Source organism: Sinocyclocheilus anshuiensis, unplaced genomic scaffold (assembly GCF_001515605.1).
Source record: "Sinocyclocheilus anshuiensis isolate Anshui unplaced genomic scaffold, SAMN03320099.WGS_v1.1 scaffold481, whole genome shotgun sequence".
NCBI classification, from domain to species: Eukaryota; Metazoa; Chordata; class Actinopteri; order Cypriniformes; family Cyprinidae; genus Sinocyclocheilus; species Sinocyclocheilus anshuiensis.
In genome coordinates, this window is record NW_015539907.1 from 2,476,886 (window position 1) to 2,489,410 (window position 12,525).

The 12,525-nt window shown below is 37.1% G+C and overlaps 1 protein-coding gene across 6 annotated transcripts in view; it reads left to right on the forward strand.

Annotated features, from left to right (window-relative positions):
• LOC107686301 (IQ motif-containing protein H) overlaps positions 1–12,525 on the forward strand; it is a 29,990-nt gene that overhangs the window by 16,789 nt on the left and 676 nt on the right. For 4 of the 6 annotated variants that reach the window (XM_016483242.1, XM_016483243.1, XM_016483247.1 and 1 more), the window contains 7 exons: positions 821–941; positions 1,035–1,321; positions 7,531–7,701; positions 9,636–9,761; positions 9,849–9,910; positions 10,321–10,429; positions 11,674–12,134. In XM_016483242.1, coding sequence (XP_016338728.1) covers positions 821–941; positions 1,035–1,321; positions 7,531–7,701; positions 9,636–9,761; positions 9,849–9,910; positions 10,321–10,429; positions 11,674–11,808 — 1,011 coding nt within the window. In that variant the 3' untranslated portion in view covers positions 11,809–12,134. Of the gene's footprint in view, positions 1–820; positions 942–1,034; positions 1,322–7,530; positions 7,702–9,635; positions 9,762–9,848; positions 9,911–10,175; positions 10,240–10,320; positions 10,430–11,673; positions 12,135–12,525 lie in introns of those variants that run through there. The other 2 variants (XM_016483244.1, XM_016483245.1) reach the window with 2 other exon arrangements.

The following is a 12,525-nucleotide window of genomic DNA, read 5'->3' on the forward strand; positions in this document are numbered from 1 at the left end:
GTAAGTATTATGATGTATTATAACTGTTGTTATGATTATTCATGAGTTGATATAACATATTATAAGTTTTTTTATAATGCATTATGCATTCATTATAATGCCTTAAGAATACCCTTATAATGTAGTATAAATACGGGCTTCATAGAAAGTGTTACCATTCTTTCTCTTACTAACCAACAGGTTTTAAGAGGCACTCACAGGAAGTCAAACATTGCAATTAACAACATAATTAAGTGTCAAAGCCATTATGGTGTTTTCTAGTTACAGAAACAAGGCCTGTATTGATCAGAAACAGACCCTGATTGATCTGCTGATCGATTGGCTTGCATGGGTATTTATCTGCCAGCATGTGTCAGTTGTTATTGGGGACAGGTGCAGTTACTATTGCCTTCAGTTAAAGCTATTAGACTACTGTGATGCCATTCCAATGGGCTGTCAATCAACACCAACCACCACCCCCATTCACAACCACCTTCTGTGCTTTTGTAAGGCATGTCAAATTAAGACACACTTCAGTAGTTACTGCTTCATCAAGGGTATCGACACTATGTAGTGCTATATGTTTTTTTTAAATCAGGCCCAGACACTTTAGAAATTGCTTTATAGCAATCCTTCGTTTATGCTACATTTATGTTATTTTTTGTTGTGTTAAAATAAATGTTTTGTTAAGTATTGTTGCGTCTGGACTCCTCTTTGTTGCAGCCTAAGAGCCGGCTGTAACACTTAAAAGTCAAGATATTAGTTTTATTTAGGTCGCTCTATGGAGCTTAGAGGATTTTCATTATGCCTGACTTTGCTTTTATCTGTCATTTTAATGCAGGAGTCAGTGATGATCAAGTTCTTAGAGGAGGTTCCTCATCTTCTGGCTTCATATGCACATCCGGCCAACACATCCTGCTATGCCACATGGACCTGTTTCCTAGAACACTTCCTCAGGGAAGGTAGCTTCAACCAATTTTGCAAAGTACCTCTAACCAGTTACTTGTCAGATCTTCCTTGGTAGTCTTTTTCTTTGTATCCATCTTCTTCCAAAGGTGGAGTGATAGAAGCCTTCCCGCCTTCGGATAGTGTGACATGTCTGACGGTGGATCTTCTGGTGGAGCCAGGGGGAGATGTTCGCATGCTGTCCTGTGGAGATCAACTGCGTGGGCCCAGTGGGTTGGAAGTGGTGGGCTGCACCGTACCTCAGACCTCCATCTGCCCTGACGTCCTGCACTCCATTTGCACTCGTGTGGGTCAGGCCTGTCAGCAGCGCTCCATCATGGGCCACATCTCCCTAGATCTAGTAACTTTCCTGGATCCCAGCAACCTTGAGCAGCAGGTTAGAGAGCCAGTTCACTACTCAGTCTTTAAAACACTTATATAAAACGCTTTATTTTTACACTACCATTCAAAAGTTTGGGGTCAGTAAGATTTAGAGTAAGAATACTTGTAGTCAGTAAGGATGCATTAAATTGATCAGTGCCAGTGAAGACTATTACATTGTTACAAAAATTTTTATTTCAACTAATGTTCTTCTGAATTTGTATTCATCGAAGAATCCTGAAAAAAGGTATCGCATTTTCTACCAAAATTGTAATCAGCACAACTCTTATCAACATTGATAATAATAAGAAATGTTTTTCGAGAACCAAGTCATGTTTAAGGATCATGTGATGCTGAAGACTGGAGTAATTGCTGCTGAAAATTCAGATTTGTCACCACAGGAACAAATAACATTTTAAAATATATTAAAAACAATTATTTTAATTTGGAATAATATTTCACAATACTGTTTTACTGTGTTTCAGGTAAGATAAATGCAATATTTTATATTATAAATGTTAAATGTATTTTATTTTCATATATTTTATTTATTTTTAATAATGTTTTGCTTTAAAGATATGGAGCAGCATATAGTAGTCACTTATTAATGTACATTTGAATATGAATATAGATAACATATAAGCTAAATTGATAGGTATGACATTATGCAGTACATTCTAGTACATTTATAGGTATGACATTAGGCAGTATGCTGGGCTAGATAGCGCTTTTAAAGGGGTCATCGGATGCAAAATTCACTTTACACGTACTTTGAACATAAATGTGTGTTGGAAGTGTGTGTACACATCCATCCTATAATGATAAAAATCCACCCAGTGTTTTTTTTTTTAAATCCCTATTTTAAAATCCCCTTTCTCAAATCAGGCTGTTCTGAGATTCCTGTCAAAATTATGTAGTTCTGCAAAGGCCCCTCCCACGATAGTTGATTGACACTAGCATCTTACCTTAAGACCTGCCCTGAGTGAGCTGTGAGCTGTCCGCCATTGTGTCGACTTCGGTGCAGGGAAAGACAAGAACGTCTCCGATTAAGTGATTGAGGTGTTTTGTTGTTGGATGTAATAATGAATATAGCAGTCGTCATTTACTCCCGACATCTGAGCCACTGAAGACGCAGAGGATTAACGTTACTTTAGTTTTTGAAAGAAATGTGCCGATCCCCGATCTGCCTAAATGCGTCTATATTCGCGCGAATCATTCGTGGAAAGATCCAGCTTCATCAGCAGAAGTGAGTATAAGGGTTTTTCATGAATCTTTGCAAATTACCTTTCCTAATAACGTGCTAGTTAGACAGCTAGTTTCACGGCTGAAGTTTACAGTCTGCTCGTCACCCCACAGAAGAGAGGGGTGGGGTGAGCAGAGCTCATTAGCATTTAAAGCAACATGGACTAGAATGGCTTGCTGAAAACAGAACTGATTTTGACAGGGTAAAAAAGGTGTTTTTTACACTACCATTGAGAAATTTTAACCAAAGTATGTTATAGACTTTTCATTAAGACCCTAAAGAATTATATCAACTTGTGGAAAATGAGCATCCGATGACCCCTTTAAACGCATAATATAATGGTAACATTTATGCATTTGTCACTTTTTTCCTAAGCAACTTATAGTGCAAGGTATACGTTTTTATCAGCTGTGTTTCCTGGGAATCGAACCCACAACCTTTGTATTGCTAGCACCATGCTCTACCATTTGAGCTCCAGGAACAATGGAAGCACTCTGCTATCTATCTTTTATCAAACAAGCTCTCTCAGAAACAAATTGACCCTTAAATGTCAGTGGTGTGTTTTACAGCTCTATGAAAACAGAACCTGCCATGTTAAGAAACTGTTGAGAGTGAGATGGGATCTGTCTGACATGTGGCACTGTTCTGTCAGAGCCCGTAACACTGTTCTCACCTTAGAATATAGATAGTGTGAGGGTTCAATCTACTGGTTCGGGGCTCTTATTGAGATGTTATAGGACACCCCTATAGGTTCCCCTTAAGAGCTGTACAGATGAGAGAATGACCAGGGGCTAATGTGCCAAAAGGCTATCTAATAAACTGTCAGGTCTTATTGTGTCAATAAACTAATTCCCCTTTTAAGGCGTTGCCCCCTGACCTTACAACACCTCTGCTATGTAGTGGTGTCAGACAGGAGGTCAGGCTGGAGTGTCTTTTCTTCAGACATTGGGGTTCTTGGTCACTGTCAAGACAGATTGAACACTGTAATGCTTTTGTTCGCACATTACTGTTGATGTTCTTTTTGGCTTGGTTATTTGTGAGATTTTCTCATTATTTTTTTCAATTTCTGTAAAAACTGCATTAAAGGGTTAGTTCACCCAAAAATTAAAATTAGGCTGCGTTTTACTCACCCCCGAGGCATCCTAGGTGTATATGACTTTCTTCTTTCAGACGGATCCAGTCGGAGTTATATTAAAAATTGTCTTTGATCTTTCAAGCTGTACACACAGAAGCAGTTCCGGGAGCATGACGTATGAGGTACGTCATTCCCCCGGAACTGCTTCTGTTTACAACAGTGAGCGCAAGCTAGATTCAAGTGATTATTACGTTTTGAATATGGATATTTTTCTTACAAAAACGCATCGATTCACTACAGAAGGCCTTTGTTCACCCCCTGGAGCCGTGTGAGACACTTTTTTTTTTAATGGATGGGCGATTTTTATTTAAGTTCTTTTGGACTGAAGCAATGCAACACCCGCTGAGTGGCATTAAACAGCTTGAAAGATCAAAGACAATTTTTAATATAACTCCGACTGGATTCGTCTGAAACAAGAAAGTCATATACACCTAGGATGCCTCGGGGGTGAGTAAAACGCAGCCTAATTTTCATTTTTGGGTGAACTAACCCTTTAAGACACTACAATGAGTACATTTTAAAGATTATGTTGTGCAGTTATCTAAAGAGTTTTATTTCTAATCTTTTTGACAGCATAAGATAATAACAGTTAATTTAGACCTCATGAAGCTCATTTTAAGGTTACCTAAATAAAATTTTTTTACAGTGCAGAGCCACCCCTAACAGTAGGAGGTTAACTAGCATTCCTTGCATCTCTGCCAAAGGATATGACAACTGAAAAATCTCTGCAGGGGAAAAAGGAGGGGATGCATTAAAATAAATTTGAGTCTAATGTAGAAAAAATGGCATGGATTTGACCTCACTGACCTCGCTGTGTTAGACATTGATTCATGATTAGTCATTTTTCAAAACTTGTGTTTCTAAATTTAGGTCTGTTTATTAAGTCATGGAATGTGAATATCCCCTGTGGAAATGTTGTACATAGTGCAAATGATAAGTGAGCAAAGAAGTGATTATATAACTAGGCAACATGATGCATAATTAATTAGAGTACTGGGATTTTTATCAATGATCCCTGCTGGCAGGCCTAAGATGGAAATGTGTCTTGTCACATTGTTCTTTTAGCGATTCCCACTGCCACTAGAGGGTGGCAGAACACACTCGCATTGTATTCACTACATCTGTCACTATTGCATACAGAAGACCTCCTCTCAGTTGTTCTTAATGTTTCAGGGCCCTTTGCGGGGTTGGACTGACCTTTTGGTGTAAGCTAAAGCTTTTGTTTGTGTTGTAATCATGTGTGTATGTTCTTGAAATGTATGAGATGTTACGGCTCTGAAAAATAGCTTATGACATTTACTTAACACAGGGAAAGTCTTAAGCCCCCATTGAGTTAGCGGTTGATTCTTACAGCTCCATATGCACATTATGCTATTTATCATTCTGAAATGGTGAAATGCTATAGAGCAGATATATTTTCAAATGAATGTCGCATGCTGCTGTTTTAATCATTGACTCAGTTGGCATGCTGTGATATAAAATAGATGATTGACTTTGGAAGTCAGAGAACGGCAGCTTTTTTTTTAGATAAATTACGCATTGAGGTGGAATGTACTCTTCCACAGAAACAGAAAAATTCACACTTGAATCTCATATAGTCTCCTAATAGAATAGCTTTTACTCCTGCAAATGAAAGTAATTCATACATTATTCTGATTGAATAGCACAAGGATTCTCTATATTGTGGATTCACAGAGGCACGGGATGAATTTTATTCAGCGTGTCTTACGGAGAATAAACTGCACACACAATTAAAAGCGACAAAAGGAATTCAGACGGATAAATCCAAACATTACTGTCCCATCTCTCCTGGCACAGAGGCAGACAGATCTGCCAGACTAGTGCTAACCTGTCTCTATTTAAACATCGATTTACATTCAGACCTGTTGCTAAAAGCAGTCTGTATTTTTTGTATGTGTGGGGGAGAGGTGGGTCGCATTGTGTTTGCCCTTGCAGGCTTGCTTCACATTGTGTGCGAAGGGAGGCTCAGCTGCAAGATTGCAGTTTTTAATGAAAGTGAAGGGGCTATAAAAGACAGGTACAATCTGGGTGTATATATCAAGCGCCTTTGTTAAGGTTGACAATGAAGCAGGCTTGACTGATTCTACAGACTGGCTAAATGGTCCCACCTATCCCACAAGCACAGGTATTAACTATGAACGGGAGGCACTGCTGGGTGAATTCAGCTTTCTGTATTGAGGTCTTCCTGTAAGGCTGGAGTCCTGTTTTCAAAGGTCATTGCTTTACTTTATCCCTTTACAAGAGCTTACTTCTAAAAGGAATTTCTTTTTTGGTTGCTTAGCTTTTAAAAGAGCTTTAAAAACGTTTTTTGGAAAGTCAAATTTTGAATGAACGGAATAGTTCACCCAACAATGGAAATTTGCTGAAAATGTACTTGCCTTCAGACCATCCAAGATGTAGATGAGTTTGTTTCACTTACTCCTCAATGGATCATTCGCAGGTAATGGGTGCCATCAGAATGAGAGACCAAACAGCTGATAAAAACAAAACAATAATCTATAAGTGATCCACATAATTCCAGTCAACCAATTAACATAGTGTAGAGTGAAAGCTGTGTGTTTATAATAAAACAATCAAGACCATTTTTAACTTTAAACTGTAGCTTCCAGCTAAAATATGAGTCCTCAATCCATAATATTGCTTCCTTCAGTAAAAAAGTTGTTTTGTCTGAATCAGGAGAGAAATATGCATAGATCAAGCATCGTTTGCATACGAAAACAGTCCAAAACAGTTCTAAACAAATATGTTGATGTGAGAGGACAATGGGGGATGGACCTTTTCACTGGAACTGGAGGAAGCATTATTATGGATTATGGACACCTTACTGATGGATTGAAGCTTTTTTCTTCACAAGATGTTAATTAATGGACTGGAGTCATGTGGATTATTAAGACATTTGAACTCTCATTCTGATTCTCTCATTCCGCCACCCATTCACTGCTAAATTTATTCAAATCTTTTCCGATGAAGAAACAAACACATCTACATTTAGGATGGTCTGAGGGTGAGTACGTTTTCAGCAAATTTTAATTTTTGGGTGAACTATTCCTTAAACTAAGTAATGTTGGAAAAATTAATCTGGAGCACAGAACATCATCTTTTATATTAGTTACAACAGAGGAATATGTTTTCTGGATAAAAGGACAGAATAAAACAAGCAAATTGCATAAACAATCCTTTATTCTCTCTCTTTTTAATAGTTTTTATATACTGAAATTAATTAGTGTTTGCAGCTGAAATTAAGCCAGTGTAAATAAAGGATTCGGTTCGCTGTATTTCAGCATGTGAACGTTGAGCACGATACTGTGATCATAGAGTGATTTCAGCAGCCGGGCCACCATTTGCATTCGCTGGCAGCAGCGTTTAGGTTGACAAATAGGGACGACAGGAGAGTCAGCCAACTGCCACTTAGTTATTAACAACTCCTTCACTGGTGATTTATTTGCCACTTTTTGAAGAGAGGGCATAGCTATTAGATTATTATCAGGGAAAATTAGCCCTGTTTAAGCATAAGGCCACGACTGGGCCTGACCCCTTAATATCCTTATAATGATGCCATTAACCATACAGATGTGAAGAGAGTCTCCAGTTGGGCTTTAGACACAGTATGCTACTCTCTCTCTCTCTCTCTCTCTTTCTCTCTCTCATACACACACACAATGTCAGTTGAGCTCCGTTTTTTTCTGCAAATACAGAATGCCCATCTGTCTGTTTGTTTTAAATTTTCTGCCATTGTCTACTTGTTGGCTAAAAATGAGTGAATAGTTATTTTGATTTATGTGTTGTATCTGCTGACTTATGTCTGTGTGCACTGGTTTGTATTTAGGTATGGGCTATTGATCTTGACCTGGGCTACAGTAACCAGTTGGCCATGACACAGCTGATGCTCATGATGACGAGGGGGACGCTGGACTGCCGCACCAGTAAATTGGAGGTTCCTCCTCCAGTCAGAGACGTGAAGTCTTCTGTACGCAATGCTAGAGTAAAGACCAAAGCTGTAAGAATCTGTAAATTCAATTAAATTATCCACTCTCTCTTTCAGCATTAAGACGACATGGTTGTTATATACTGGATTTGAAATATGGCATTAAAACATATTGAAGACTTTATTTTAGAATAGTTCAGTAACAGCCTTAAAGAGATAGTTCAATCAAAAATGTAAATTCTGTCATTGACTCACCCACATGACATTCTAAACCTACCTAGGTTTGGGATAGGTAAGATTTTAAAAATATTTTTGAAAGAAAATTTGTATGTTCACCAAGGCTGCATTTATTTGCTCTAAAATACAGTAAAACAATAATATTTTGAAATATTACAATTTAAAATTACTGTTTTTTTATTATTATAGTGGATCAGTGTCACATGGTCCTTCAAAACATCCTTCTAATATGCTGATTATCAGTGTTATTAACAGTTGTGCTGCTTCAAATTTTTGTGGAAACTGACATTTTTTTCTGGATTCTTTCATGAATAGAAATTTCAAAAGAACTGCATTTATTTGAAATAGAATTTTATTGTAACGATATAAAAGTCTTTACTGACAGTTGTAATCGATTTAATGCATTCTTGCTTAATACAAGTATTAATAAAGCCAATGCAATAAAGTGGATGGGGACCATGGGATGTCAAAAAGTACCATGAAATCGTTATCAAAAATAGTCTATGTAACTTGTGTTATATTCTAAGTGTTCTTAAGCTTGAAAATCTTTACCATTCGTGGTCACCATTCAGTTTTAATGCATGGAAAAGAGCAGAATGGACATCTTGCTATACTTATCATCTTTGTGTTCCTCAGTAGAATAAAGTCGTACAGGTCCTGAGGGTGAGTAAATGATGATAGAGCTTTAAATTTCAGGTGAAAAACATCACTTTAAAGGTTACGCTCTAAACTGTTTGGGATTCTTTTAGCTCTTTAAAGCACAAGAATGCCATTATCCCGAAGGTGTTCCCTGAGACCGGACCAGAGAGCAATAAAAGTCCTCTGCTGAATATTATCCTGATAAATCACGGCATCCATAAAGATTGATCTAGCTAAGCTTTGTTGTTTTATTTTGGTTAAATACAACTAAACGCTGTAATTACGCTTCCGACCTGATTGGTGTTTAGAAGAAGCTGAATTCATTATCATTTTGATAGATGAGCCTAAATAAACAGCCCATAAATAATGCATACCATATTCATTATGCATGTGAATGCATGCCTGAGCACCTCATCAACCTGATGCCAGCCCCTAAACAATAGACTTCCTTTATTAGCAGCAAACTGGAGTTTACGCTTGTTAATCTGCGACTTGTATTATTTTATCAAACATTCATTTAGTTTGTATGTGCTTATATCGCCCAGCTCCCGCCTGCCTGTCTTAATGGCTCCGACTTTGGCCATCATTCAGGCCCAGAATATTACAAACACAATTAAAACCCTGCAGGAAAAGCTTTTTATTGTTGTTTGAGGATAGTGTGTCTGACAGCTGAAAACAGAGTTCCATAGCAGAGAATTACTCATGCCCCGCACACCGTGCAAGGGCTTTACCCTCCGCTTCATATCTGTCACTGAGATTATGCCTCATGCCCGCTACGAGTCCTGCGAGTCCTGCCACTCTTAACTAATCCGCTCCTGTGGCGTTCTTTTAGACACATCTTTTATCTGCCGTGTCTGTGAGCGTCGTTGGGTTTTAGAGGAAACCTTTCTGTTTTCTGTATAACCTAATAACGCAGGACTCTTTCTCCCCAGTGCCCTATATGACTATGAGACTAATGCCTAATGTTTCTCTGTTTGGGCTTTTGAAACCCTTCTATTTGTTTCTAGCGTGGCTGTTATTGCTGTCCCCGAGAGGTCAATTTATCATTTAGATGTACTGGTCAAATTTTTAGCAACAGAATCACATGCAGTTTGTTGATTAACTCTCTGTTGTATTTGTTCTCTCCTCAGCAAACCGCAGTAACCAATCGCTTTGCAGTGATGTGCACCCGACTTCTTCACACCAATCTTTCTTTGGTGTATTATAGCACATTTTTTCTGATGTGCAAAGCGCAGGGCATAGGTTATGATATCAAGGTAAAACCTTTGCTTGTTTTCCAATAATACAACTGGAGTTCTTTGATTGCAGAGCAAGCGTTTCAATATATTTTATATGTGTTTCAGGCAAGGCAAGGCACTGTGTTCGCCCTCCATGACAGCAGAGATCGAAGAAGCCTTGGCATGCTGTGAGTTCCCACAAGAAGCAGGCAGACACATTACCCTTATCTTTCTCTGGCTCTGTTTTCCCTTCCTCTGTCCCCATTACCATTAGAGATATATCTAGACCTTGAGCACACTCCCAAGTGCAGATTAAACATTATGTAGTGAATACCTCAACCCGAAATGTGGCTGCGCACAAAATACTGCCAAGTCGAATTAAAGGCATTCATCACATAAATCCTATACCTATCCCATTGAAGCCCTGCTTTCCTTCCTCATTTCTCCCTGAAGAATAGCACACTCTTTAAGGCTGAGAGTTCTCATTAAGCTCCTTACAGCCCCACAGCCAAACAAGGTGATTGTTTTTTTGTTTTTCTCTGATGATGGTTCTGTGGGATCATTAGTAAGCTCGTTTGTTTCTGCGTGTCGTTAACAGAACAATCTTGGAGGATCTCCAGGGAGCTCTGTTGACCTTTGCTCGCAACCTGTCAATCATTCATCAGGAAATATCAGCTCCAAATATGCAAGGAACAAACAATTTTAAGGTATGCGGATGTCGTTTTTTCTTAACCTACTCTTAAAAGACCTGCTAATGGTATGTTCTTCACTTCACATTATAGAAAAAAAAAACTATTCAGATGTTTCACGTTCAGATCATGTATCTACAAATTACACTCTTAGAAAAAAGGTACAAAGCTGTCACTGGGGTGATACCATAAGGTACAAAAGAACCTTATTTACCCCTAAATGCTACATATTAGTACTTTAAACAGTACATATATATATATATACATATATACTTAATATTAATACATATTAATACCCCATGACAGTTTGGTACCTTTTTTTCTAAGAGTGTTGGACATTAATCACAATGATTCTTGATGGTTTCACCATATAACATATCATGGTTTTAGTTCCTTTCAAACACTCAGTGTCACTTTACAAAGACAAAGAATGAATTATGACCATCAAATAATTAACAAAAATATATCCACAATGCAGCAGTAAGAATCAGTCACTCAGTAGAGGAGTTGCATCAAGTTCCCTCCACCACTTGCTCCAAAAGGCTCTGCAAAAGTTTAGTGTAATGCTAGTAATAATAAACTTCATCCTTCATAGTGTTCAAGGTTGTTTAATTTAATAATCTCATATTTTTGAAGTCAAATTGAAATTTGGGACAACAATTGGCAGCATATTACCTTTGACAAATGATGAATAGACTGGGCCATACAGGTTCAGCGAAAAAAATAGTTAACTTCCAGTTTGCACCTAACTGTTTGTTGCAATCTTTTCTAAATATGCTATTCTAAATAAATTATTGTTAGTATTATGACTAAAGTTTATTATTACCAACATTATACCAAAGTTTTGCTGAAACGTTTTGGGGCGAAGAGTAGTGAATTTGAGCTTTTGGTCAAATTCAGGTGAGAACTCATCATACTTGAGCACATGGTTTGAGAAAACGTCAATTGTGTGTCATAATAACATTTTATACAATACACAAGGTATTAATTTATTAAAGTCAATGCTTTATCTCTATCTATACTATCTGCAGCTGAAGTCCTACATTATTCAAATGTAGAACTATGTAGACAATGTTGGATACTGTGAGTGAACTGTAGATTCATTGACACTTCCCGAATAGCTGCATTCAACACAGTGTTACTTAATTTTATAGAGAAATTTTATAGAAAAAAACATTCACTGTCCAGAGGCTAGAGGTTAGGATCTGTACAGTAGTCAGACATATACTGACTGAATATCTGCTATTGTTTGCTTTTATAAGGACCTTATCAAGGACATTGAGGAAGTCCTGGGCATGACCATACAAAACCAAACCACATCTCAAGAAGAAGAGATTACTGCAGCCGAAAGCGAACAGTTATCATCTCATAAACCTCACAGATCAACCCTAAATTAATCAACATGCTTATAGAGTATCATACAATAGCATTTACACATTCAGTTATAATTGCTGTTACCAAACAATTCTATAGATCTTAGTTATAGCTGTAAAGTGGCTAACATACAGTAACATTAAAAGGAGATACACGCATGTATACATTTGTTAAATTTGACATTTTTAGATCACATTGTTATAGTGATCTAAAATACATTTATATCTAGAAAGATTAACAATGTGAACAAGATAATTACATTTAAGTTACATGTGCCATTCATGACATTTAGCTCTTAATAGCTAGAGATACAAGAGAGGAATGTTGCTTAATCAGTAAACTATATAATGCGTACATAAAATATAATCACTCAAAAATAATACATTTTGATAGTTTTTAACAGTAGCAACATCCAGATAATAATTGGATCTGTTGTAAGTTATTTCAAGAAAACCTTCAATAAATTGTAACGTTTTTGTGGATTCAGGAGTTTTTTTTTTATGAAATCAAAAAATCTTTTAAATATTAAAAGACTAATATCTGAAATTTTGTAACCAGTTATAGTTGGCTGTGACCAGCTGATGAATATAAAAAAAAAATAAACAAACTTAAGTGGAGTTGGTATGTAATTGGCTCCAGATATGGGTTTAATTTATATAGACTGACCAACATATAAAATAATCACAGTTATTAAACATTTAGCCTAATATATCCAATATTATGGATATTTTATATATATA